The 27,438-nt window shown below is 49.9% G+C and overlaps 1 protein-coding gene across 2 annotated transcripts in view; it reads left to right on the forward strand.

The window, feature by feature from the left end:
• Positions 1-27,438, forward strand: part of ASIC2 (acid sensing ion channel subunit 2) — a 995,375-nt gene that overhangs the window by 723,992 nt on the left and 243,945 nt on the right. Inside the window, exon 1 of one of the 2 annotated variants that reach the window (XM_070560847.1) lies at positions 12,013-12,863. The exons of the other annotated variant lie outside the window; for it this stretch is intronic. Within the exon in view, the coding sequence (XP_070416948.1) occupies positions 12,150-12,863 (714 nt within the window). The 5' untranslated portion in view covers positions 12,013-12,149. Of the gene's footprint in view, positions 1-12,012; positions 12,864-27,438 lie in introns of those variants that run through there. 2 annotated transcript variants of the gene reach the window in all.

A 27,438-nucleotide genomic window follows, 5' to 3' on the forward strand; every position in this document is an offset into this window, starting at 1 on the left:
TATAAGTCGGCATTCTGCTGTCACCTACTGCACAAGACTTCCAAGTCCCACAGAACAAAACCCTAATATGTTTCTGATGGAGACACGAACGTTAGAACTGTTTTCTCAAACAGAATTCCATTTCTCCTTTATTGTTTCCTCCTGCAGGGAAAAAAAATGTGGTCAAAATGGGTCTGTCATTTTAGTAGTAGAAACAGAAAAGAGAGAGAAACATTTAAATATCACAAAACTTCCTTTTACGGAGCAGCTAAACAACCACAACATAACTCAGCTGGCAGCAAGTAACCAGTTTGCAATGCTCGGCCATCAAACAAAAGGACGACAGAGAAACTTTTGTTCAAGGTGATGGCTGAAATAATGGACCAAATGAGAGAATAATACCTTTGTCATTTGTACACTCTCTCGCAAAGAAATGTCATTTTTCTGAATAGCCAGCGTTTCTAAGAGTTAAGGATTTATTTATTCCTTTAAGCACCACAACTTTTTTTTTTTAATGGAACCGTTTGGCTAAAACTCCTTCTGAAATATATCCCATCCTTTCCTATATTCTTATGCAAATTATACAGAACAAAATGTCATCTTGGGACTCAAGGCTATCATTGTGAGTTCCAACTATTATTTTGGGCTAAAAGACTCAAGACTATTTGAAATGTGTGGCATTTGCCCAACATTAAATGGCGTCATTTTTTAAGCCCTTTTTATCTGTTTTTAGAGTTGTTTGTCTTCTCCTTTGTTGTCAGGCTGTGGCTATACATTCGGCTATCAGTACCCTTGAATCTTAAACCTACTTGTTTCTTCCCGTAGCATATATTATTTCTGTGCTGCTGAGAGCCTGAAAAACAAATAACCAAGCAAGTTATCAGGATTGTGCATAAAGTAAGAGCAAGGAGGCTCCATGAGGACACAGGGCTCACTCACGCTCCCACTATGCAATGGTGTCTGCAGAGCCTGGAAAGCTATATCTCACAATGGGGGATGGAGGGCGGGTTGACATCAACAAAACCCCAGTTTGAGCTTAAATAATCCACTTGATATGTCTCAGTCTCAGATCCTTCTTTGGCACAAATAGAAATAATAACATCCACTTCATTAGGGTTACTGAGGGGATTAAATGAGATAATGCATTCAAAGTCTCTAGCCCCATGTCTGCCACATTACTATCCTCAATTAAGTAAGGTTACTATATATATATTATTATTGATTTTGTGACATGCATTGTGATTGTGCAAATGATAATTTTCCCTCATCTCCTTGGACTGCCTCTAAACTGGAAAGAAGAGTATTATGGGTGTTCAGACCAAGCAGAATTCCAACCATAGTTAAAGATGGAAGCTTGGTTGTAGTTGGGGAATGCGCAGGCCCTTCATGCTGCTGTTGAGATCCAGCCAGCGTCAAGTGCACCAATCCAAGTCATCCAGCCAAGAGTTTAATCACAAGTCAGAGTAGAGTCTCCAGGCAGGAACTGAGAACAGATAGAGACACAGCAAGCAGAAAGGACACAGGGAAAACAACACCTCAAAGGCCATCCTCATCCAAATAGCTCCCCCTCACTGGGGGACAGGCTAGCCTCTGAGTCAGTTCTTATTATGGGCCACTATTTAGTCAGAGACCATCCATCACGTGAGTCATTGTTGGGGTTTTGTTCCAAAGAGATTGAGACTGAGGTAAGGATCCTGCTGGAGCCTGACAATGCAAGGGGAGGGGGATCCAGGGGTCAGAAGCCAAGACGAACATTCCAGAGTGGGTGTGGTCCAGGGTGATTGCGCCAGCCACATCAGGCATCTGTGGCTCGCTTTCATTGGTTGGTGGGCACTGCACAGGTGGGGAGGACAGTGAAGTTGGCCCAGAGATCCAGGGCTGCCTTGGCCCATTGTCCAACGATACTTCGTGGAGACAGAAAAACTCTGCTTCCGACGTGCCTTCTTTCCAAGCTCAGCTCCGATAAGCTTGCTTGGGTTCTGTTTGTCTAAAATCTAAGTAACTTTACCAAAAGAACCCATTTGTTAGTAAACCCCGGCTCTCTTCGTCCTCCTCTGACCTTTGTTCATGTGCAAAGAGATGGTTCCCTAAGGCGCTATCAGTCTGGGTGTGACCTTTGTGCTCAGGTCTTTTTACTCAATGCTATTTCATATCTAACTCGACACGTTGGCATCCTGGCCCTGTTCTTTTTTACAATGATATCATTTTCCAATGACATAGTATCCCCATCATTTGCTTGGCCATTCCGCTATTGTTATGCATATGAACAGTTTTTAACTTGTTTGTTTGTTTTTCTCATGAGAAGCCTCACTGCAAAGAGCTTGTACCTTTTTTTTTTGTTAGGTTATTTCCTTGGGGAACCTACTAGAGTGTGGGATTACCAGGTCAAAGGGTATGAACTGTTTCATGGCTCTTATTACAACCAAGCTTATAAACTTGCCTTTATAACTCCAAGCACTTTCAGAAAACTGTTTTGAACCTAATGTTGTGTGTTAGTGCTGTAGGCTGCTGAGAAATATTGAGTGAGTAAACTTAAGCACTGTTGGGCTAAAGAAGTATTGATTAGAAAGGAGAAAGCAAGGCTGAGGTCTGGAAGAAAGGAGAGAAAGAAAAAAGGAAGACGGGAAGAAGGAAGGGAGGGAGGGAGGAAGGAAGGAAGGAGACAGAGGATAGGCTGAAAACCTGTGGTTTGCAAAGGTGAGTTCCTACTTTGTGGCCATGTGGTGGCTCTCAGTGTGTAAGGGTCATTTGGATGCTGAGAGAGGAAGTATTTTGTGTGGCCTGTCCTAATTTACATAGCCCAGCCTCACATCTGTGCCCTTGGGTACCTCCTTAAACCTCTTCCCAGCCACTGGGCTTGCATAGCTTTGGCTCTGCTCGTGACAGCATCTCGCTGAAGCAGGAAGCACACAGCTCCAGCAGTATAGAGAAGCCAGCTCTGTTTTCACTTCCTTCATCTCCCCAACGGTTTTTGCAAAACTCTGAATCATGCTGCCACCCACTTTGTCTTTTCTCTTTCTAAACCCCCAATTTCCTGCTTTTTCAATAATTACCAACATGTTGGAGTCAGACCTGGGTTGGAATCCTGGCTCTGCCACCGTGTGGAACACTCTGTGTGACCCCAGGCAAGTACCCTCACCTCCCTGAGCCTCATTTTCTTCATCTGGAAAATGAGGCTTAACTCAGTGCCTGACATGGAGCTCAGTGAATCGTCGTGTTATGTGAGTATGGCTGTTATTATCATGTAGGCTATGCTTAAACCAAAAACAGAGAAAATACAATGGGAAAGATAAAGTTTCTGCATCCCCATCTGTAAAATGGGGATAATATTACCAGAGTTGTCACGAAGAATCGCTACATGGTGCACGTAGTACCTGGCAGGTACCTGGTTAGTACCGTGTCATTGTCCTCTGCTCTCCTCTCCTCCGGGTCATCCCTCCCCTCCCCTATGTTCCCCTTATCCTTCCTTCCCGTCTTGCCCTTCTCTTTCTGGCTTCTGTTTGGGTAATCACACAGGTCCACACCACTGCAAAGGAATGTTCTAAGTCCCTCCCTTTCTGCTGCTCCTGTGGGTGGACAGGCGAGATAAACCAAGAGCATCCGAGGGAGACGGTTGGCCAGGTCATTTCTAAGGGAGAGTAAACAAACTGCTAGTGGCTGAGACAGAGGAAAGCTGTAGCCAGGAGGAAAGGCAGCCTGCACGGAGGGTCTTGACAAATCAACCTGGCCTTAAATCTCTGAGTCACAGCAGAGGGTCTGTCTGCAAGGCCAATTCAGGGCTGGTTAGTTAGTGCTCCCCAAGGGGAGGTGAGAGGCAGGGTGAGGTCAAGTCATGACTGAAAACAGTTAAGGGGACAGTCAAGGAATTGTGCATAAAATGCCTAATTGTACCCGGGATTTTATATTTTACGAAATCTATTTTAACTGCATGACTTTTTGAAATATGAGTGGATGGTAACTACTGGAGAAAGTTATTATGCTTAGTTATTTTAATGAGAGTTTTGTTATGTGGATGGGAGAGGAAATTGGGTAGAAAAATGTGCAAGGCTCCAATGCTCTGCTCACTTTATGGCCAAAGTTGCAACCAAGACCCAGCTATTCAAGCCTAAACCAGAATTAGTCAATGACAGGTAAGCTGATGCTGAGGGAAGGAGATAGACTAATTATTGAGGTGGCCTGACTTAGAAAGTAAATGTCACAGGTCAACAACACACCACTGGGGACGCAAACCCCACATCAGGAGGAGGACATGGATGCGGACGACGTGGACATCACGGATCTGGGCATCCTCAATGGAAGGCTGTGTTCATGCCGCCTCTGGGCTCAGATCTTGGCTCAAAGGTTGATCCTTGTGGATCAATCTCCTTGTGGGAGAGGTTGCATAGTTCTCCATTAGCTGGGGTGTGAAAATGAAAATGAATGTAAAAATTCAGAGGAAAACAGAGGGCGTGCGCGATGCTAGCTCTCAGACAAATCAAGGGGAGAGCCCTCCTCTGGATCCTCTTGACACCCTGTGCTCATCTCTGGCAGAGCATTTATCACATTTGATTAAACCATCTATTTTCTTACCCATGCACCCCACTAGACCGTCAAGTAAGGCAGGGACCATGTCTGAGTAGACGTTGTATTCCCAGTTCCAAGGACAGTGACTGACAAGCCCTAGATGCTCAATAAATACCCACTACAGTCATTCCTTCCAGCTAATTACAACCTGATTAATTAAGGCCCTGTACTCTAGAGCCAAAATACCTGGGTTTGAATCCAGCCACTGCCTGGACAAGTTACTTATCCAATCTCTGCCTCAGTTTCCTCCTGTGTGGAAGAGCTATAATGGTGGGACATATCTCATAGGGTTTATGCGAGGATTAAAAGAGTTAATGCATGTTCATTGAGCACACTGCCTGACACATAGTTTGTGCTCAATCAAGGTCAGCTACTGAATATCATCACCACCTTCATCATCATCGCCGTCATCATCATCATCATTACCATCATCAGATCAACTTCCCAGTGAACAGGGGCAAGTCACTAAACTCTGTACATCAATTTCCTCTTCTAAGTTTAACTACATATTCATTAAGATTATTTTGGCACTGATACCCTCTGGTCCTCTCCATAGTATATTTTACCCACTCCATATACTAATCACAGAAATTTCTGAGTCCCAAACTGGCTTTCTCTGCCAATCAATGCATGTTTGGACCACTCCCCAAACCAACAAGAGCTGTGTGCTTGGACACTCAATTATGTGTGTGTGTATTATAATTAGTCGAAGGAAAACATGACCGGAAAAATTAAATCGTATGCAAATACATCACATAATACAGTTTAGAGGCAAATGGAAATATCTTTGCATTACCTGGTGTTTGACATTATCCACATGAGAGGTTCCATCAATCAACGTATCTAGCAAAGAGCTAACAAAAAAATCTGGTAATAAAATGGCAAGCTCTGTGTACCACTTTGTCGTAGAACCCACTGTCCTTTTTTGGATGGAAGAGCAGGACAATGTGAAATAAGAGGTTGAAGAAAATAACAGAAGTTGGAATGAGGTGCTAGAGGAAGGCAACAATAAAATGCCTGAAAATACAGGGGGAAAAGGTGTGAAGAACATGGAACACAGTTATTCCAGCAAATGATATTCACGGAACGCAGCCATTTGTGTAGGAAAAGGGAGACATCTGGAGACTATACACACATATGTATAAAGTATGGCTAATAGGTTATACAACAAATTGATAGCATGAGTTCCCTCGAGGAAGGAAAAATGGGGAGGAGTAGAGAAATTTTTTACTAGACTCTACTCTTTAGTCCTTTTTGAATCATGTGAACACAATACTGATTTCAAAATGGATTTTTTAAAAGTTATTTCATGGGCCAGCCTTGTGGCCGAGTGGTTAAGTTCATGTGCTCCACTTCAGCGGCCTAGGGTTTTGCAGGGTCGGATCCTGGGTGTGGACACAGCATCACTCGTCAGGCCACACTGAGGCAGTATCCCACATGCCACAACTAGAAGGACCTGCAACTAAGATATGCAACTGTGTATAAGGGGGATTTGGGGAGATAAATCAGAAAAAAAAAAGAGAGAAGATTGGCAACTGTTGTTAGCTCAGGTGCCAATCTTTAAAAAAAAAGTTATTTCATAGGGTGAGCAGAGACTGAACCAGAAGTTGGAATCTGGATTCTGGTTCTGTTTATCAGTACCGATCTGTGTGATTTATAGCAAGCCTCTCCCCTCACTGGACCTCAGCCTCCTCCCCTGAGAGTGAAGGGCTTAAATTAGATTGCATACCCAGCTCCCCCCTTTCAGGCTTTGCCATTCCCCATGGAGCACAGTGCTGCAGCAGAGCTCCCTCGAGTCCTGTGGAGCACGAGCCGCCAGCCCTCTCCTCTGGACCTGGTCCTGCAGCCCTGATCTTCTGGTGCTTGTGGGCCCCTGTTTGCCCTCTTTCTCCTAGGACTTAGTGTTAGTGAAGGACAGGCAGCTGAGAGCTCAAACCCCAATAAAACAAGGGTGACCAAAAGGACAAAAAAAATATCTGGTAAGTCTAAGAAAGAGCCCAGAGAAGAGAGACTGAGGAGACGCCAAGTGTAACACAAGAACAGGAGGGAAAAGCAGTGGGGATGCTGACACAAGCGAGAAGGTAAGATGGAGCAGCCACTCCTGTGCCAGCCCCACGGGGAAAGAGGGGAAGGAGTGGGAAAAAGTGAGTGCGCGAGGAGTAAAAGCCACAGCGGAGAGTCCTCCTGGCTCTCTTTTCTCCAGTGCAGGCCCTCCATCATGACTACTGGACATTTGCTCAGGTCCTGTGACACTGCAGCCACCTCTGTGACCCCAAAGGCCATTTAGCCTGGAGAAGAAAAGACTATCTTGAAGACTTGGCTAGGAAGGTAGACTGCCAGAGGGCCTTTCAGCATTTCAGTACTCTGATTCCATAAAGGATCTGCAGGATTCTCATGTGAAAGAAAGATCAGGCTTATTTTGTGTGGTTCCCCAGGGATAAATTAGGAAAAACGGGAGGCACTCGCAAAGAGACAGATACCAATTTGATGAAAGGAAGAAGCTTTAAATACTGCCAGACATTCCGGAACAGAATCGGTTACCAGTCAAGGGGTGTGTAGAAGGGACTCCTACAGGGGGTAAGGGGCAGGGTTAGGTGGGATCACAGGCACTTTCCAGGGTCAAGCCCCTGAACAGTAGGGATCAGGGGTGAACAGGACCACTGGGGCCTCCAGTAAAGCCTGATAAAGCCAACAAAAGTGTAGCTCCTAAAACTGGATTATAGAGACAGAAAATCGCGTTGACTTCAATTGACTTCTCCCTCCCAACAAACTCGTTTCATGGGAGAAAGAGCTTATAATTGGTGGTGGTGGGCACACACCAGAAGGTGGGCTGGCTGGCCAGCAGGCCTTTCTGCCACTGCCCACAAACATCACACCGAAGGCCAGGATGCCGGGTGTGAGCAACAGTTGTTTGCGAGATAAACAAGAAAGGGGAAATTTTCTTAAAAGCTTATTATTGGGAAATCACAATGCTAAATTCTAATTTCTTGCTGGGTGGGTTATATGGGTCAGCTCATGCATTGCCTCGTGAATTTGTTTTTCTGGCCAAGCGAGTCTGCCGGGTGGGAAAGCTATTTCACAGGAGCTGTCACGTTTCAATGCAGCTCTGAGGGTAGAGATGGTATGGGGTAGGGTTTGAGAGCACGGGGTAGAGCCAGACTGCCTCGATTCAAAGCCCACTTTCCTGCTTAGCAGCTGTGTGGCTTAGGCTGAGTAGCTCAACCTCTCTGTGGTAAGCATTCCTCCTCTTTGAAGGAGAAAAAATAATAGTACTTACATGAAAGGATTATTTTGAGGATTAAATGCTTAGAACACTTATGACACTTGTTTTTAGTATAAATCACTTAGAACAGGTCCTAGTGCTTAGGAAGTCCTACATTTATTATATTATTATTATTATTATTCATAATACTTTTGAAAGAAGCATTATGGAGAGGGAAAATCTCTGACTTTGGAATGAGTTCAAGCTGAATTCAATTCTTGCTCTCTGAGCCCTTGGTCCAACAACTACAAAAAGTAGGCAAAAGATACCTCCCCTGCAGGGTTGGAGTGAGAAATTGAATAGAGTATGTTTATGTGCCCAGTTCAGGGCCTGGTAGATAGAAATATTCAAGAAATCTGAGTCCCTGTCCCCTCTTCCCCTGTGTCAGTGTGCTTCATCAATGTGCCGGGGCACTGTGCTAAGAGGTAAGGACACAAATATGAGTGAGATGCAGTCCTGTCCTCAAAGGCTCCCATCCAGAAGGCCTAGACACAAGCAATGACCAGGTGCTATGACAAAGCCATGATGCAGGCAGCAATGCAATTACCTAGGAGCCAACGCTTAAGCTGGGACTTGAAGAAAGAGTAGAACTTCAACAAGCTGGTCCACGTATTAACTGGAGAGGGGCTGGGGCTCTTTCAGGCAGCATAGAGAAGGCACAGCATACATGTGCCATAAAGGGAGCCACTGATCATTGCTCGGGGTCATTAACTGTCCCTGTGTCTATCTCTGATTCCTGTGCCAAGCCCCTGGAGCCTATGCAGGATAGCCCTCCTCTCTCTGGAGAAGCGACCCATCTGGAGAATTAGCAAGAAAACCCACGGCAGAGAAGACACTTGAGCAACCAAAAGCTGCGTGTGTACATTTCAAAGGGAGACGTTCCAGGAAAGAAAAGCCCACCACTGCCGAACAAGTTAGAAACGTCAAATGTCCTCAAGGTTTCTACAAGACAGGGCATCTGGCCACCCAGAGTTAGGATGCTGGAAGACAGCATGTGCTAGCCCTGGCTGCTTCATCAGTAACTGCCCTGAGCTCACAAGGCCACCCCACCTTGGCTGGGATATGTGTCACTGTGACATCCCAGGACCACTGGGAGCACTGGTGTGTGAGCCTTTGTTAGATGCCCCGAGAAACTGGCGGACTCAGGACCCTCCCTGCAAAGCCAGCAAGAGATATCTCCAAGGAACCAAATTCAAAGCAGAATTTCAGCAAAGCCCATCTTCAATAGCTTCTTCCCCAGGTGGATGAGAACAGCCACACGGTGTGCGTATGTTTGGTGTGCACACGTGTCGTGTTTATGTGCATTTGTGTGTGCATGTGTGTGGATGGGTGAGTGGGGATGTGTGGTGCTCAGATGCCCTCTTCTCCAGAGACTGGATGCAGGGAGTTGCCATGCCAACAGGATGCCCTCCAGGTCAGTGGAGGGAAAGCCCACCCCAGCATCACTCAGACACCAGATGCTCATAAAATCTGCCCGGAGCACCCCTAGCAAATCATCCTAAAGTGGGTGAAATTCCTCTCCAGGCCCCAAATCCCCTAAATTCACTGAGATGCCCTCCCATCTTCAGGAATCCCTTCACTCTGTCTCCACCTGCCTCCCACCCCCCATCAAAATCTACTCTCTGGGGGTCGGCCCGGTGGCGCAGCAGTTAAGTGCGCACATTCTGCTTCAGCGGCCCAGGGTTCGCCAGTCGGATCCCGGGTGCGGACATGGCACCGCTTGGCAAGCCATGATGTGGTAGGCATCCCACATATAAAGTAGAGGAAGATGGGCATGGATGTTAGCTCAGGGCCGGTCCTCCTCAGCAAAAAGAGGAGGATTGGCAGCTCAGGGCTAATCTTCCTCAAAAAAAAAAATCTACTCTCTGGAAAACGTCTGGAAAACTCCTTTGTCCCATGGACTAACAGAACTGGAAGTGTTGCCTATCCCAGTGAGGCCTCAGTGAGCCTATTACTTGGGAAATATGGGTAGAGAACTACTGTGTGCCACTCACTGGCAGGCAGCCACGGGAGCAAGACTCCAGCCCGTCTTCAAGGCGCCTGGCCCAGAGAGTGCACACTGTAAGGCCCTGTGGTGAGTAGAAAGAGCCAGGCTTTGGGGACCTGGGTGCGGAATCCCAATCCACCACTTAGGGCCGTATGACCTTAGGCAAGTACTTGGACGCCCTGATCTCACCTGTGAAATGGAGCCAGCAGTACACACCATGCTTCATCCATCCTCCCAAACACACCAAGGCAGAATATTAAAAAGGCGAAATGAAATTGTCCCACACTGCCCAGGGGTTAGTGGAAGACCCCGGGGCCTGTCCATGGTGACATCATCAGCCAACTGGCTGTAGGATGCCAGCTGTGAGGATGGCAGAGATGGAGTCTTCTTTCCATGGAAGTCATATGGAAGTCCTGGGAGGGCTGGGCTTGGCTGACTGGGCCAGGGCTGAGCAGCAGACCCTTCCGGAGAAGTGGCTAGTCCACACGTGGGAAGTCCCTAAGAGGCATGAGGCAGAGCCCAACCTGCCAGAGGCCCAGTCTCTGTTCCCAGCACCTCAACACACATACTCATCTACACACCACACACACATGCGAAACCCACCAATAACACACGACATCCAGAAACCCTGATATCCATCCGCACATCAACACACCCATTCCTATCCACCACCCACTAAGTGCACACGTACGCACACACATAGAACATATACACCATCACAGACACTCTGTCCTCCACACAGCACACACACTCGGCCACAGTACATCATCTACAAATCAGCTCACATTCTCAAGATAACACACAAATCCCCGTTCACACACAAGTACATCCAACCCACACTCAGTGCATGACATCCTACTCACACTGGTTCAAATACCCTCACGACACAGTGACTCACTCTGCAGCCCATCTCACTCATCAGAAGTGCCCTCACACTTACCTGCACACGGCCCCACATAAACAGTCTTTCTACTCCACATCCCTCCCACACGCCCGCACACCCGGGCTCATCTGTGCAGTGCATCCCCACCCGGCGGACTCGAGCAAGAGGCTTCCCGCTCGGTGTGCAGCGGCCACAGTGGCCAGGAATTAAAATGCAGCGAGGAGGAGCCGGGCGCGTCAGCACCGCGTCTCCGGGAGCGCACAGCGCTCGCCGCCGCCGCCCCGCCCGCCGGGAGCCGCGGGGCCAGCGAGAGCGGAGGAGCAGGTGCTCGAAGCCTAGCCGCGCCAGCATCGCGCGGCCGCTGCCCAAGTTCGCCCGGGGCCCGAGGAGGGCTGGGCAACCGGGAGAGGAGCGCAACCGGCGCCGCCGCCACCGCGGACTTGGAGTCTCGAGAGGAGTAGGGAGCGTGGAGCAACGAGTCCGGGTCACCCCCGAGAGATATAGCTGGGGCTCCGCAGTCCCCAGCTCCTGGCGCCGCTGGGGCAAGGAGAAAAAGAGGCAGGGGACAGCGAGGCCGGGCTTTTTTGGAGACTCGAGGCACCCCGGAGAGCCGGTGGGAGAAGCGACACTTTCGTCTGGCCAGCAGCCTTGAAGGGGTCCAGCAGCCCGCAGCCTCCGGCAGGACGCTTTAAGAAGCCCCCAGCCCCAGGCGAGAGCGGGCACATCGCAACGCAGAGCTCAGGCGCGGGACTTGGGGGCGCCTTAGTCGGTTTCGGCCGAGCGCAGCCCGAGGAGCAGTGAGAAGGGTCCTGGAGGGAAAGGAAAGAGGGCAGCAGCCAGCAGGGCGACCACTCACCCCGGTACACACCCACCCCACCCGCCAAGCCAGGAGCCGCGGTGCGCCTCTGGGGGCGCTCGTTCCCTGGCGCCTTCTCTCGCGTGTCCCAGCTCCGCTGGGCGACGGGCCGGGCTGGTGGGGTCCTTGGGGATGTCCAAATCAGGCATGGTGGTCGAGTGGCTGCTCTCCCAGGACCAGCGTAAAAGCTGGGGTTAGGCAGAGCAGAGGGGACTCAGCTCAGTGTCCCCCGAGGTACATACAGGACGAGGAGAGGAGGGCGCAGCGCCCAGGGACTGGAGAGGCGGCGCCCACTGGGGCCCCTTCAGAGGTAGTGGCCGGCGTCGGGCAGCCTCCAGGAAGACCAGGGGCCAGGAGAGCCTGGGAGGCACCCGGGAGAGGCCAGTGCCAGGGGCGGCGGGCCGAGGCGGCGCTCAGTCCCGGGCGGGCGCCCGCGGAGGCGGCGGTGGCGGCGCCGGGCGGGCATGCCGCGCCACCGGAGCTCCTTTCGGGCGCACGCTTCCCTGGCGCGGGCTGCGCGCTGCTGCTGCTGTTGCTGCTTCCACTGCTGCTGCGGACTCCCATGGCGGCTCCGCCCGGCCGGGGCCGCCGCCGCTGCCGCCAGCCGCGGGCTGAATGAATGAGCCGGAGCGGCGGAGCCGGGCTGCCCGCGGCCGCGCTCACTGGCCCGGGACGCTTCCGCATGGCCCGCGAGGAGCCGGCGCCGGCGGCGGTGGCGGCAGCAGGGCAGCCCGGGAGTGGAAGGGGCGGCGAGCGCGAGCGGGCGCTGCAAGGGCCAGGGGTCGCCCGCAGGGGGCGGCCGTCTCTGAGCCGCGCTAAACTGCACGGGCTGCGGCACATGTGCGCCGGGCGCACGGCGGCGGGGGGCTCCTTCCAGCGGCGGGCGCTGTGGGTGTTGGCCTTCTGCACGTCCCTCGGCTTGCTGCTGTCCTGGTCCTCAAACCGCCTGCTCTACTGGCTCAGCTTCCCGTCGCACACGCGGGTTCACCGCGAGTGGAGCCGCCAGTTGCCCTTCCCCGCCGTCACCGTGTGCAACAACAACCCGCTGCGCTTCCCGCGCCTCTCCAAGGGGGACCTCTACTACGCCGGCCACTGGCTCGGGCTGCTGCTGCCCAACCGCACCGCGCGCCCGCTGGTCAGCGAGCTGCTGCGGGGCGACGAGCCGCGCCGCCAGTGGTTCCGCAAGCTGGCCGACTTCCGCCTCTTCCTGCCGCCGCGCCACTTCGAGGGCATCAGCGCCTCCTTCATGGACCGCCTGGGCCACCAGCTCGAGGACATGCTGCTCTCCTGCAAGTACCGCGGCGAGCTCTGCGGCCCGCACAACTTCTCCTCTGTGAGTTGCCCTCCGCGCGAACCCGTTCCCCCTGTTCCCCTACCCTCCAGTCAGGAGGCCCGACACCCCCTCCCCGGGAGCGCTGGACACCAGGCCCTTTGCGGTGACATCATTCCATGATGCCAAAGCGGAACCCACTCTTGGGTCCTCTGAGTTTTCTTCTCCGGGTGGCGGGAAGTTAGACAGGAGAGGTCGCTTCGCTCGCCTGTCCCAGCCTCCCTCCTTCCAGTGTGAGACCCCAAGCCCTCGTCTCTGCTCGTGGTGGTCCCCTCTGTAAATACCAGCCCTCCTTCTCCCGACCTCACCCCCAGGTCCAAAGGACTCCAGGCAACTGTTCTGTATCTTGGGTGAAGGGACAGGAAGAGAGAGAATCATGCCTTAAGTGTGGGAAAACCAATAGGTAGCTCTTTAAAAATGGACCATCAGGAAAATCACGCAGCAGCCCTAAGCAGCTGACTGCTTCAGAGTTCCAAAAACTTAAAATCTAGGAGACTTTGGTGGAAATTCCTAGAATATTAACCAACACTGAAGCTGTAGACAGTTTGGTGGGGAGGCAGCAGCCCCTTCTCTTACTTTTTAAAAGCTCTGTGTCTTGAGCATCCAGGGGAATTGAGCAGTGATGAGCGCCAGTTAAGGGGCCCTTAACACCACAAGGTGTGAGTGTGGGTCTTCCTGTGTGGGGGAACCAGTGCCCTGCAGTGGGGAGGGCAGCGTGGCAGAGATGTTGATGCGAACAGTCGGGGCCAAGAGAAGCTGTGCTCGGGGTTTGTAAACCATTTGTTTTGCTTGTTCTCCCACGCGGTGGGTCTGGATAACGCAGCTGTCGGACAGAAGGTGCCTGCCTTGCACGAGCTGCCTAGGAGAGGTTCTGGTGCCAAGCCCCAGCATGGCGCGAGTCTGTCCAGCCATTTGTGTGTAAATGCCCCTTAGGAAGGTTTGGGCTTTTCCACTAGTGCAGGGAAGGTCGATGTGTGTGTTTCTTTGTAATGCTCTGATGGCGATTTTACCAGCCCTCCTGCATCACCCCTGACAGTCTTGTCTCTGACCAAGCTTTTTCTGGGATGGTAAAGAGATGCCACGTTTCCAACAGGTGCTGGCACAGATGCCAGGCAGGCCAGGCCTCGGAATGGCTGATTGGGCTAGTCCTTGTCTGGGATGATGACCCTGGCTTCAATCTTGCCCTCCGTGCTTTGCTTTATGTACAGTAGCCCTGAATTATCCACTCCCAAAACATCCCTTGTTTTCCGGGCTTTTCAGCTTGCCTTTAAGTACTCCTTACCTCGTAGCTCGCCTGCCTTAGCAAGCAGGAGGTGCTGTTAACATAAGCTTCGAAGTGACTTCTTCCAGACTGCAAACACAATTCTGAGTTCCTCAGAGACGAAGGAACGCAGGTAGTGATCCTGTTGTTTACTGGTTTTTGGCTGACCGCTAACTAGCAGCGCTAGAGTTAAACTGAAGTTCAGTGTGACATTCCAGTGTGAGCAGCCCCAGCCTCCAGCTCCAAGTGCACAGCACAGCCCACCGGATGTCATTCTGCACGTCCGATGATGGCGTTACGAAGTGTGTGGAATTGCATGCTAGCAGCCAGTATTCACTTTTGACGTTCACCACAACCCTGCCGTGGCAGAGTTTTATTCCCATTTTAAAGATGAAGAAAATGAGGCTCTGAAGTTCTGCCCAGGTGCAGCAAGCTCAAAGTTCAGCTTTGCATACCACCAAATGCATTACACAGAAGCCACATGTAACTTCCTCTCTGACCCTGGGCCTCTTCTCTATTAGAGGACCCCTGGGTAGGACTATTTCTCGCCCGCCCCTACCGCCACCACCAAGTCATATCCCTCCTAGGAACATGGCTGGGAGAGTGGAAAGTGGAGCTGCCCCAGGGGTGCAGGCGGTCATGGCCTTGGCCACATGTTATCAGGGCCTAACCCACCTCTGTCTGCAAGTACACAGCACCTTAGGAGCCCCCTGGCCTCAGCCTCCCTGGCAGGTATGGCCATGAGTAGAGAAAACCAGGGTCCTTCCCGCTGGGGCACACCCTTCTCTTGCCTCCCTGTATTCTGCCTTCCTGGGTCTGAAGAGTTTGCAGGTGCACACCCACCCAAGCCAAAGTATGACCTCCATCCCCCAAAGGTCTGTGACTCTCGGGACTCAAGTGACCCCTAGCACCTTCCTATCACGGCCCTGTCCTGGGAGTTTTCAGCCCCTTAACATTTCATGCTATAGTTTGTTTATTTTCTCAGGGGCCTCAGAATTGAATGCTGCACCCTCCTCTGTGGAAGCCACAAGCTATTTCAGGGGAGCCCCAAATACAGAGCAGGCCCATCAGGAATTCTCTCCTCTAGCCACGCTGTGCCATCTCAAGCCTTTGTCATCTTTGATGGAGTAGCGCTCTGGTGTAGTGGTTAAGGGCATGAATGCTCAAGCTGCATTGATGGTTCAAATCCTGAGTCTAGCACTTACTGTGTGTCCTCAAATGAGCTACTTAGTCTCTCTGTTCTTTAGTTTCCTACTCCATCTAGTGGAGGTAACAATAGGGTGAACACCATATTAGTTGGATGTATATATATATAGATGTGTGTGTATACATATATATATGTAGGGGAGCTCTTAAAACTATGCTTGGCCCCCCGGAAAATGCTGCCTTTAAATGCCATCAGCCTCCTACTGGCGTTTGGCCTACAGCTCTGTGCTCCCTCCCCTCTGCATCCATCCTCTGGACTATAGCGAAAGTTGTCTTTCTAAAGCTCCACTCAGAGCATAGCATCCTGCTTCTGAAAGCCTTCGGTGGCTCACCTGTCCTCAGGACGAGGTCCGAGTTCCTCAGGCCCTGCACCTGGGCACTGCCTTATCTCTTGCCACAGCCTCTCTCGTCCCACATACTCCAGCTCTGCAGAACAGCTTACAACAGCTGGACCCTCGGCCCTCCAGCCTCTCTGCCTCTCTGCCTTCTCTCTGCCTTCCTCTGCTCCTGTCCCACACCTGCTGCATTGTCTGCTGGGGACACCTACTCATCCTTCAGCCTCCAGCCCTGGGGGTTCTTCTGCTTTGGATTCTTTTGTAATCACCCCACCCCTCCCCGTCGTCCCCAAACAACTGATGCCTTCCTCCTCCTTGCCCCTCTACCACCCCTTGGTGTCAGTCCTCACAAGTGTGCATGTCATCACACCCACTGGTCTGTGTCTGTCCCCCCTCCAGACCCGGCAGGAATCATATCTGATTACCCTGCTGTCCCCAGCACCTAGCAGAGAGCCTGACCTGTAGTAAGTGTTCCAGAAAGATCTGGGGGATGAATACCTTCACCAGGTGCCCCCAAGACTTCTTATGTCCTAGGTCACTCACTCCAAGACTCTTGGCTTAATTTCTCCAGGGAACACCAGTGGAATGTATTTCTAATAAGGAATCTCTGGGCATTTATTCCTTTTGGGGACAGAAGAGGGGAGAGGGGAGCAGGGTGCCCAGCGCTCCCCAGATACCTGTGCTTCCTGAGCCCTGAGAGGACTAGTGAAACAGGTAAGGACGACCTGTGGGGGGTGTGCCAGCTGTCCCAAAGTCTCGTTCCATCCAGTTCGTCTCATGGTCAGGAAATAAACCGGACAGGGGAGAGAAGAGCATAGTGGAGGGGCGGCCGTTGGCGTTTATTCTCCAGGCCCATTCAGGGTATGTTTATTTGCAGCTTCTCTCCTTGTGGCAGCTGGACAAGGGTTAATCACTCAGCCATCAGGCAAAGTAAATCCTGCTTCTGAATGTTCATGTCATTTCCCTGGGCATCAGTGGTGGACCTCACGCTCTGCATGCTCTGGACCTTCCAGGTTCTCCTGGGGGCGGAGGAAAGCAGCCTTCCCAATAATGGGGCAGGATGCAGAGCTGGGAGGCCGAGCTATCTGGGCACTGCGGCCTCGGAAGAGGGACTGAGGGGCTGGGAACAGGGGCTGACAGAGGCCAGTCAGGGGCCACCAAGAACAAGGAGCAGTGACTTTCTCTGGGAGGAGGCACGGCCCAGGGGAGAGGGTCAGGCAGACCTCAGCTTAGGGCTGGGACTCTGGCCCTTTTTGGCTGTGCACCTCAGGCAGGTGCCTCACTCTCTGAGCCTCTGAGAGCTGGGAAGAAGATAGCATGTGTGCAGGGACTGGCCTGTGCCTGGACAGCAGTAGGCGCTTAATATTCAAGAGCTGTTGTTGTACTTTGGATAAAGAGATCAGCATAGTCTTTGTATTTGGTGGCAGCAGTTATTAATTGTTAACAATATAATTATCATGTCTTATCACGACCACTTACCTGAGTGGGGATATGCTCATTTTCTGGTTCATTCATTCAATCAACTGGTGTCTATTAAGTACCAACTATATAGTAAGCTCTGTGCTAGCTGCTGGATTGTAAAGCTAAGCTGTGACATGTGTCCTCCATGGGCTCACAGTGTTGTTGAGGAAAGAGATGTGTGGATAGATGCCAGGAGTGCAGATGTGCTATGTAGGCTTTGAGGAGTACCCAGATCAGACTGGGGACCTCTGATGGCTTCCTGGAGGAGGTGATATCTGAGTTGAGTCTTGAAGGATAAGTAAGAGTTCGAACGTAGGGAAGGGGGGAGAGGGGACTTTAGGGAAAGGGGTCAGCTTGTGGAAATGAGGAGTATAGAAATGATCTATAATCGAGGCCCTGAGAGTAGTTCAAGGTAGCTGGAGGGACGGGCTGGATGTACTGAGGTGGGATGGAGTGGAAGGGTGATAATGCCATGGTGCAATGGATACCTAGGGGCCAAAATGTTTTTAAACTTTGTAGCAAAAGCTCAGCCTTCTTTCGCTACATGCTGTTACCCTATGGAGGGAGACCTCATCTGTCTCCCCCCTCCAAGTACCATCCCTGCTAACTCCATCAGGGGTCTGCACCATTCCCCCATTTTCTAACCCCATCGGCAGGGGTCAACCTTGAGTCCAGATTCTGGACTGGTCATACATACTAAAAGCCAAGGAAACAGCCTTTGGTTTCATCACACTTTGTCATAGCCAGCAGGCTGGCTGCTGTGAGCCAGCAACAGAAAACAAGAAATCATTTCAGCAACATATTGTTTAAAATCAGCAAATTCTGTTGAAATGGTGCTAGGCCAGGCTGTCCAGGAGTTATGAGGATGGATGGCTTTTGGGAGGCAAGAAAGATACTTTTGCCTTTAAAGAAAGAGGAATCAACGAGCTAATACACGTAAAGTGCTTCGAACAGTTTCTGGCACCAAGGAAGGACTCCATAAATGTGAGCCATTTCCGTTATTATTACTTGCAGTGAGCGTTTCGAGGGAAGGACGAAAGCAAATAGCACTGGGCAGCTGGGCTGTGCTGGACCCAGCCTGGGCATGTTTCGGGCCATCTCAATTCTTGCAATAACCCTAAAAGGTTGTGTGATCATCCACATTTTACTGATGCGGGAACTGGAGCTCAGAGGAGGTCTCTTGTCCACCTAATGTCACAGAGCCAGCAGTTTACAAAGCTGGGATTTGAACCCAAGTCCTCGTGACTGCAAAGGTGCGTGCACCTGGATGCACAGCGGCTCAGGTGGATGAGGAAGGAGCAGCGTTGGTGGGAGGTGGTAGGGGGAGGGGGTGTGCTGGGAAGACCAATCCAACCTCAGTCTGCCCTGACCGGCTATGTGACTTTGGCCTCAGGGTCTTCCTCTGTGAAATGAGGGCATCAGCCAAATGACCAATGGGACTCAGCTAAAAAGTTCTCCATCCGAGGGAGCAGTCATGGGGAAACAGGGCTGAACCACTGCAGATGGCCCAAGCTTTTCAGCCAACCGCTTCCTTTCTTTGCAGAGCTGAAGCAGTGATTAAGGGGGAAATGTACATGTTATTGAAGTACTAGAGACAGGGCGGTGATTAAACAGACATTTATACGAGGAACATGAAAAGACCTCTGCCAGTTATTTGACTTCGGGGAAATTAGTTTAGGGAATCAAATGTAAAATGGGCTCAGGTCTGCGGACGTCCAAATGGACCAACGTCAGGCTGATTCTGATAGTGGCTATTGGGGGGCCACTGTGGCCAGTCACGAAGGCATCCATCAGATGTCTGCCCAATTGAGAAGGGCTGGAGGAACAGCCAGGCCATTTGGTTTGTACATCAGACGCTTTGATTCTCTTAAGTAATTTGCTTGGATCAGCCACTCAGCAATTCAATCAATGATGTGCATTGAGCGCCTACTGTGTGCCAGGCACTGGGCCACAAAGATGACCATAAATCTACTCTGTTTCTGGTAAATAGGCCTGCAAAGGTCAGCATGCTTCATCAGGGTGACTGGGTCTGAAGGAAGCCGCCCGTCGTACAGGGAGTGAAGCCGGACGTGCCACAGCCTAGGACTTGTATTGGGCACCTGTTATGCGCCTGCATATGGGATCAGTGATAGACTTCCTCGTCTTACTCCATCAGCCCAACAGCTGGAAGGAAGCAGATCTGTGAAAGGGAATCTACTGAGGAGGTGTGAGAAAAAGTTTTAGTTCAACCATAATATGAACTAAACTACCATTTCTATTCTTTCAAGGACATTGGTAACTTGAAGTCCTGGCTGAGGAATTGCTGCCAAACTGAGATGCAGCGAAGACCTGTGCAAACAAATAGATGACTCACGCGTAATTGGAACATGAATTGTTGGTAAAACAAATGGAGGCTCTAAAGTACGGGGAAGTTTGTTCTCCTGAGCATGTCAAATATCTCCCCTGACACCATTGTTTATACTATTAATTTGCTTAGTAAATTGTTTCCTCGGATTCCACAAACATTTATTGAGCTCCCACTCTCTGCCAGGCACTTTTGCATTTATTATTTGATTTCAGCCTGACAACAGACCAGAAAGGAAAGTAGTCTTTTCTGCTTGGTATAGATAAGGAAACTGAAGTGCAGAGGGGTTCCGTAAGCTGCGCAAGGTCACAGACAGAACTGCTGATTTAGATTCCAAAGTCAGTGCTGTTTGCACCACACCACAGTTGTTCCTACAAAGAAGGCCCAGTGCCACATTGACCAGACAAACCTGCATTTCCAATCAGCAGAGTCTTACTGATCATACCCGGGTAGGATAGCATGATATACGTTACCGCCTCGCTTTATCCCTACAACAATGGAGGGTGATGCTGCACGCTATTGCCTGCCTAACTTCAGAGAGGGGAGTGGCTTGCCCAGGGTCACACAGCACGGGAACAGAAAACAGCCAGAATTTGGATTCAGGTTTCCTAAGGCCCCCATAGACCTCCTCTTCCCCAGCTTCTCTGTTCCTGGGCAGGGTGGACTTGAAGGAATTTCACCTGCCCTGGAAGATTTTCTTAGGGAAAAGCAATGTGCTTGTGAGTGCCTTGCAGAAAAGAATCCATGCCAAAACTGGCTGCTGGGAAGAGATGTTGAGTCCCTTCTTCTTCTTCTTCTTCTTCTTCTTCTTCTTCTTCTCCTTCTCCTTCTCCTTCTCCTTCTCCTTCTTCTTTTTTTGAGGAAGATTGGCCCTGAGCTAACTACTGCCAGTCCTCCTCTTTTTGCTGAGGAAGACTGGCCTGGAGCTAACATCCTTGCCCATCTTCCTCTACTTTATATGTGGGACACCTACCACAGCATGGTGTGCCAAGCAGTGCCATGTCCACACCCGGGATCCGAACCAGCGAACCCCGGGCAGCCGAGAAGCAGAACGTGCGCACATAACCGCTACACCACCAGGCTGGCCCCTGTTGAGTTCCTTCTTTATCTTTGCCCAGAGACCTGCTCTCCTGCCCAGGCAGGTGTATTCCAGCATACTCCAATTGGCCATGGATGAATGGAGAACCGTCTAGGCCCGTGCCTCCCAAACTTTACCGTGCCCAGATTCCCAGGCCCACCTCAGAGATCCTGATTCAGTAGGTCTGGAACAGGGCCTGACATTAGCATTTCTAGAAGCTCGCAGGTGACACAGATGCATCTGGTCCATGGACCACACTTGGAGGGGCAAGGCTGTGGGCTCCTTGAAGTCCTGTGAATGCTGAGAAGGAGGGATCAGTGGACTCTGTCAGTCATATTCGATTCACTGGGTCTGTAAAAGTGCACGTGGAGTGAGCATCCTAGAGTGGAGCAAGGAAGGGAGCCCGGAGGAGGAGTACTGGACTCCCCAGTGAACCCAGGAGGAAGTGAGTAGCAGAGGCATCGTTGTTCTGGGGGCAGCCTTCTTGCCACACCACAGCAGGGTCCAGAGAGGGGCCACGGGCTTAGCCAGAGTGTCAATCAAACCAAATGGCAAAGGCCATGTTGTAGGCTGAATAACGGACATCAAAGATGTCCACGACCTCACGCCAGAACCTGTGAATACATTACCTTACATGGCAAAAGGGCCTTTGTAGATGTGGCTAAGTTAAGGGTTTTGAGATGGGGAGATTCTCCTGGATCCTAAGGTGGGCCCAATGGAATCACCAAGGTCCTTATAAGAGAGCGGCAGGAGGGTCAGAGTCAGAGAAGGAGATGTAACCGTGGAAGCAGAAGTCAGAGAGTCAGAGAGAGATTTGAAGACACTACTTGATGGCTTTGAAGGTGGAGGAAGGGGCCACGAGTCAAGGAAAGCGGGTGGCTTCTAGAAGCTGGAAAAGGCGAGGAGATTCTCCCCAGAACCTCCAGAAGGAATGCAGGCTTACTGACATCTTGATATTACCTTCCTGACCTCCAGAACGATAAGCTAATACATTTTTGTTGTTTAAACTACTCAGTTTGTGGTAATTTGTCGCGGCAGCAATAGAAAACTAATACAAGCCTCATTTGTTGCACAAAACACTTTCTACTACTCGCCTGACTCGGCATAGTGAGCCAGGCTGCGTAGGTTTGGATCACCGTCTGTCCAAACATCAAGAAAATGAAAGAATCCATGACAAGCAAGCAGCTAGGTTCAAAAATAGTCAATGTGGCAGTATTTTATCCATGCTTACATTCATGCAAGATTAGAAATTGGAGCCCCAGCAACTTAAAAAGGAGGTGGGTGGAGGAGTAAAATAAGGTGGCTTCAGGAGTCAGACAGACTCGAGTTCAAACCCCAGGTCCAGCAGCTCTTAAGAGGGTGACTGTTGGGGAGTCACTTACCTTGATTGAGACTGTTTCCTTATTTGTAAAACAGAAATTATACCTTCCTTGCAGGGTTGTTGTGAAACTTAAAGGTAATATATTAATCCACTCAAAACTTACTTATTGAGGGGCCTGCCCGGTGGCATAGTGGTTAAGTTCCATGCTCTTCTTCATCAGCCCAGGGTTTGCAGATTTGGATCCCAGACACAGACCTAGGACTGCTCGTCAAACCATGCTGTACCAGTATCCCACATAAAATAGAGGAATGTGGGCACGGATGTTAGCTCAGCAACAATCTTCCTCAAGCAAAAAGAGGAAGATTAGCAACAGATGTTAGCTCAGGGCCCATCTTCCTCACCAAAAAAAATATTATTTATTGAGAGCCAGCTGTGGTCTAGTCCTGGTGGATAAAAGTTGAGTAAAAATACAGAAAGCACCCCTACTCTCTTGAATGTAAAAGCACAGAGGTGCAGGCGCTAGATAAATGTGAGCCATCGCTATCATCCTTATCTTGATTATTAACAGGTGACACCTCTCCCTTCTTCCAAGAAAGACTTCCAGGCTCTGGAAGAGTAGTGTGTTAATGAAGACCTTCTATATATTGTCACAATTCTAGCCAGGAACCATTACGTAGGTTTCATCACACCTCCATGAGCAGGTCAGAGCCTTTTAAAGGGTTTCTTCTCCCATTTAGTACCCTGACCAAAATTAAAAATCAGAGAGGGAGATTGAGTGGCTCAAGGTCACATCAAAAGTCACTGGAAAGCTTGAAATCGACTCTGAGGATATTTGTGCTTAAGCTTTCATATCGCAGCAGTATCTGTTTCTTCCTCTGTGAACTTACTCTTTTTCCAAAATATGTATGCTGGCCATCCCCTTCTGATTCCGGTGGCATATCTGATCTGAAAGTTGTTGATACTCTGATCTCTGAAAGTGAAGGGTTTAATCTTCTCTTGGAACCCCTCCCAACGAAAATTATTTTCCCACTTTGAAATGGCATGGGCATCCGCTGCGAACTCACATCCATAAATCTAAGCCTACCGCTCAGGAAAGCAGATGAGTTTGGATTCTGCTTCTCAGCACGGTCTCACAGAGCAAATTATGGCAAGAATTTGATTTATAGAAGCACCTCAAAGGCTCTGGAGTGAGGCGCGTGTTGATTCGTTTTATTACCGTTTGTTTTACACTATCTCTTTATGCTCCCTGCACATGCATTTGAAAGACGGTTTGGATAGATGCTTCGACCTGCCCGTTTGCACAGCCCTGTTGAGGAGCATGGCTCTCTTTGGCGATGCTGCTTATACCAGTCTTGGAGGTGAGGCCCAGATGTAACAAACAGGCTCAGAGACGCTAGTCCAAAGTTTTTGCCTGAACTCTCCAAGCTCTGCATTTGTATGGTGCTCAGTATGGATCCCCAGCTGCAACCCCAGGATATATGCAGGCAGGCTTGATTTAAGATTCAAATATCTCAGAACAGCTGGGGATATTTAACATCACTATAATTACATTACATTTCTGACAGTACATGGAGTGAGAGGCTTTTTTGTTGTTGTTGAATATTCGAGGAGCATCAAATATTTTAACCAGCCAAGGAAACACGGCTGCATTTTTCACATCCAAGTAAGTTTTGTTTTTAAAATTCCGGCCTGGGGTGGGTGTCTTGGGTTCCAATCTCTTTTTACCGCGTCTTTGGAAAGACAGGAGGGCTGCCGTCCCCTGGGCTGTGGCTGAGGAGCTGGGTTGGGTGGGCTGTGATGCTGAGGAAGGAAGGGAATGGGCAGAAACTAACCAGGTGCCCTCCATGTGCCAGGGGCGATGCACGACATCTGGAATGTCCTCACAGGTCTCCTCCCTGTGGCACCTCCAAAGGGGTAGGAGGAAGTGGAGGCTCGGAGAGCAAATGGAAACTTCCCCAAAGTGACACTGCCAATAAGTGATGGAGCTGGGTCTCTACAAAGCTAAGGTCTCTACAAAGGTATTTCTGGCAACTTGGGCATAATGGTTGATGCCAGGAGGTGGGAAGGGGGAGAGCAGAAACAAGACAGAGGAAGACCTACTATGCACAGGCTCTGCGACTCACATTTGTCTTCTTCAGTCTTCATGAAGTTACAGTACTATTATGCCCATTTTACAAATGAGGAAACCAAGGCTTGTAAGGCTAGTGGGGGATGCAATGATGAGGACCTGCATCTCACACTCTTAAAGGATAACATTTTAAATAACTTATATTGACCCCTGGCTACTTCCTTCCTACCTCCTCCCCTCCCCTGCCCTATGCCCCAAGAAACTTAACCAGCCTGTGAGGTAGGAAGCTACCTGTTACCTTCTGACTTCCCTCTTCCCACCCTCCTAGACTCAGAGGTTCATGGTCCTGAGTCACAAAACCAAGTCCCTTATGAGCTGCTTATCTTTTTCAAGGAATTTTCCAACTTCCATGCCCTTGCTCAGGCTGTTCCCTTCCCCTGGGTGCCTGATCTGCCCTCTCTGCCTCCAGAGACCTCTCTATTCTGTACAGCTGTGTGCTTAGAGATGCACAGACTATGCCTGGAAGGGGGCATGAGGAGGGTCCCTCTGAGGAGGGGACTGGGAGTGTGGGTTGGGGTGAGTGGAAAGGAGTCTGGCTTCTTATTCTGCACCTTTCTCTCTGGTTTGATTTTTTTTTTATCCAAATGTATGTATAATTTAAACAAACGCATGAAACAAAGCAAAAATACTGTCTGAAAAAAATCCCATCTTTTCTGAGGCTGTCTCTGGCCACCCCTCCATGGAAGCCGAAGCTTCCATTCTTTCAAGCACCCAAACAAGACGCACTTTGCTTATGCTCTTCTCCTCTCTTGGTCTTCCCTTACAATCCTCTGCATAAACTCAGTTTCCCCTCATCAGACTATTCCCTCCCTGAGGGCAGGCTCCATCATGTGGCTGCCTCAGGACCCAATGCCATTCCTCCTAGGAAACAAGTGCTCTGTTGGAATACTGAATTGCCCAAATAGGACAAAGGACTGATACCACCAAGTATATGTGGACTCATTCAGTCATTCATTAACTCATTCAGTGAAGAGTGATCAAGAACCTACTGTGTTGGGGGGCTGGCCCCATGGCCAAGTGGTTAAGTTCGCGTGCTCCACTGCAGGCGGGCCAGTGTTTCGTTGGTTCGAATCCTGGGCAGCGGACATGACACTGCTCATCAAACCACGCTGAGGTGGCATCCCACATGCCACAACTAGAAGGACCCACAACGAAGAATATACAACTATGTACCGGGGGGACTTTGGGGAGAAAAAGGAAAAAAATAAAATCTTTAAAAAAAAATAAAAAGAACCTACTGTGTTGGGCATTATGCTAGATGTGGGACACTGAGGGAAATGGATACAGCCCTTCCTCCAGGACTCGCATCCTGAGCTTCATGAACGATCTCCATGACGATCGGAATCCTTGGGAGGGCTCCTTTAGAAATTCCTGGCCCCAACCCAGAACTGCAGAATCAGAATTTATGGGGGAGAGGTCCAGCAATCTATTTTTAATACATATCGCCAAGTGATTGAGGATTTTAGGAAAGCATTCTGTGTTGGGGGGGGGGGGGGCGGGGAGTTGCAGGTAGCAGAGATAATATACAAATAAACAAATAAATGAACAAGACTGTTTCCAACACTAATAAATGCTGTGAAGGCAAAAAATTAAGGGCACGTGATAGAGAATGGCAGCGGGCCACTTGAAGATGGGCGTAGGGAAGGGTTGACTGTCTATGGAGATGACATCTTTGCAGAGACACCTGGGAGAGGAGGAGGGGAAGCCACACAAGGATCTGGGAAAAGCATTCCCAACAGAGGGAACCGCAAGCTAAAGGCTCTTGGCGGGTAGTCTGCCTTCTTCCTTCCAACACTGGAAATTCAGCCCCAGGAGCTCAGTTCTCCTGTACTGAATATGTCTGGCTCTTTCCAAAGGGTAGCTACTGTCTCACCCACACAGTGTGAGAGAACAACATGACTCCAGCAGTTCTGGAAATATTGACCTCCAGAATGCTAATGTAATGTAGCCTTGGGTCCTTAGGCTGAACTCTCCTTTAAAAAATAGCTCCAAGTGAGTGGAAAAATACCACAGGCCCAAGAATCCAGTTGCAAATCTCTGTCTAAGGTAGCGGGGTGAAATGGACGCTGCCAGGCCCTTTCTCTGGAGTGCTACCTCCTGGCCATTAGCACCACGTTCCTCTGCTGACTAATCCTCATGAGGGCAAGGTCTTATATCTGTGACACCCAGGTGGATTTTCCTCATTCAGCTTCTAAAGTGTTAGGTCGGGATGGCTGGTTGTCCGCACTGAAAACAGGCCCCTTCACCTGGCTTTGCGTTTCACGGAAAGCTTGCAAATCTTTTGCCTCTGTTCATCTTCATGATAACCATGTGACAGAGAGGCAAACGGTATTGTTCCCATTTTACAGATGGGGCAGCTAGGACTCAGAGAGGAGAACTGACTTGCCCGAGATCACCCAACTGTTGCCAGAGTCAGGTCAGCTCTGACTCCTACTCTGGTACTTCCCCTGCCCTTGGTGCTGAATCGCTATTGGAAGATAAAATCTATACCCTTCTGCAAATCTTAATGTCACCGTCACCTCCTGGGGAGAGTGTTCTCTAACCCCCTGGAGGGCTTTGTGGAACCTGGTCAGGAAGTTGAATCCTTGGCTTGGAGGTGTCTAGGTCACCCGCAGGCAGAGTTTCTCAAATTTCAATAACTTTTACATGCATGAGAGTCACCTGTGGATACTCCTAAAATGCAGATTCTGGTTCAGTAAATGGGGCCTCAGGTTCTGCGTTTCTGACAAGCTCCCCAAGTGATGCTGGTGCAGAGACTACATTTTAAGTAGCAAGGATCTACAAGGCAGGAGGAAAAGGCAGCATGGAGTAAGAGAAAGAAGGGCCTGTGGTCCAAGGCAGACCAGGGTGCAGATGAACCCTGACACTTTATTCTATGTCTCAGTGATCCCTTTTGGACAGAGTTCAAGGTTGGACCACCTTGTCTGAATCCTGCCCTGGGAAGCAAAGCTGCTTCTTTGAGGCTAGACCTTCAGGCTGCTGCTGCTTAGAAATGCAGACAGCACCACGATTGGTAAGTTTCTATTAAGGATAACTCTTGCCTTTGTCTTTATATGATACTGAAATGACTAGTCATTTAGGGAGACTGTATGAATGGAGAAATAGCAGCAGAGTCACAGACCTCCAAAATGAGTTCCTCACAAGGGTGAGCCAACATGAGGTATTTCTGCACCCTTTCCTGATTTTGTGGATATCAGTGGATGGATCCAGGAGAGGTGTGAGCCCAAGAAGGACAGCCTCTAGCTTGATCACAGTAATCAGTCTTTGTCTTCATGCAGCCTGTTGCTACTGAGGAGATGAAGCCTTTGATTTGAGCGAATCATGCCAATAAAGGGGCATTTCTAGGTAATGTAGCTAGAAGCCTGTGCTTTTGTTGCTACAAGGCCATTAGTTAGAATTGCTAAGGCTGCTTCCAAACCATGCCTTGGACTATTCATCTGATGC

The sequence above is a fragment of the Equus przewalskii genome, chromosome 10, assembly GCF_037783145.1.
Source record: "Equus przewalskii isolate Varuska chromosome 10, EquPr2, whole genome shotgun sequence".
NCBI classification, from domain to species: domain Eukaryota; kingdom Metazoa; phylum Chordata; class Mammalia; order Perissodactyla; family Equidae; genus Equus; species Equus przewalskii.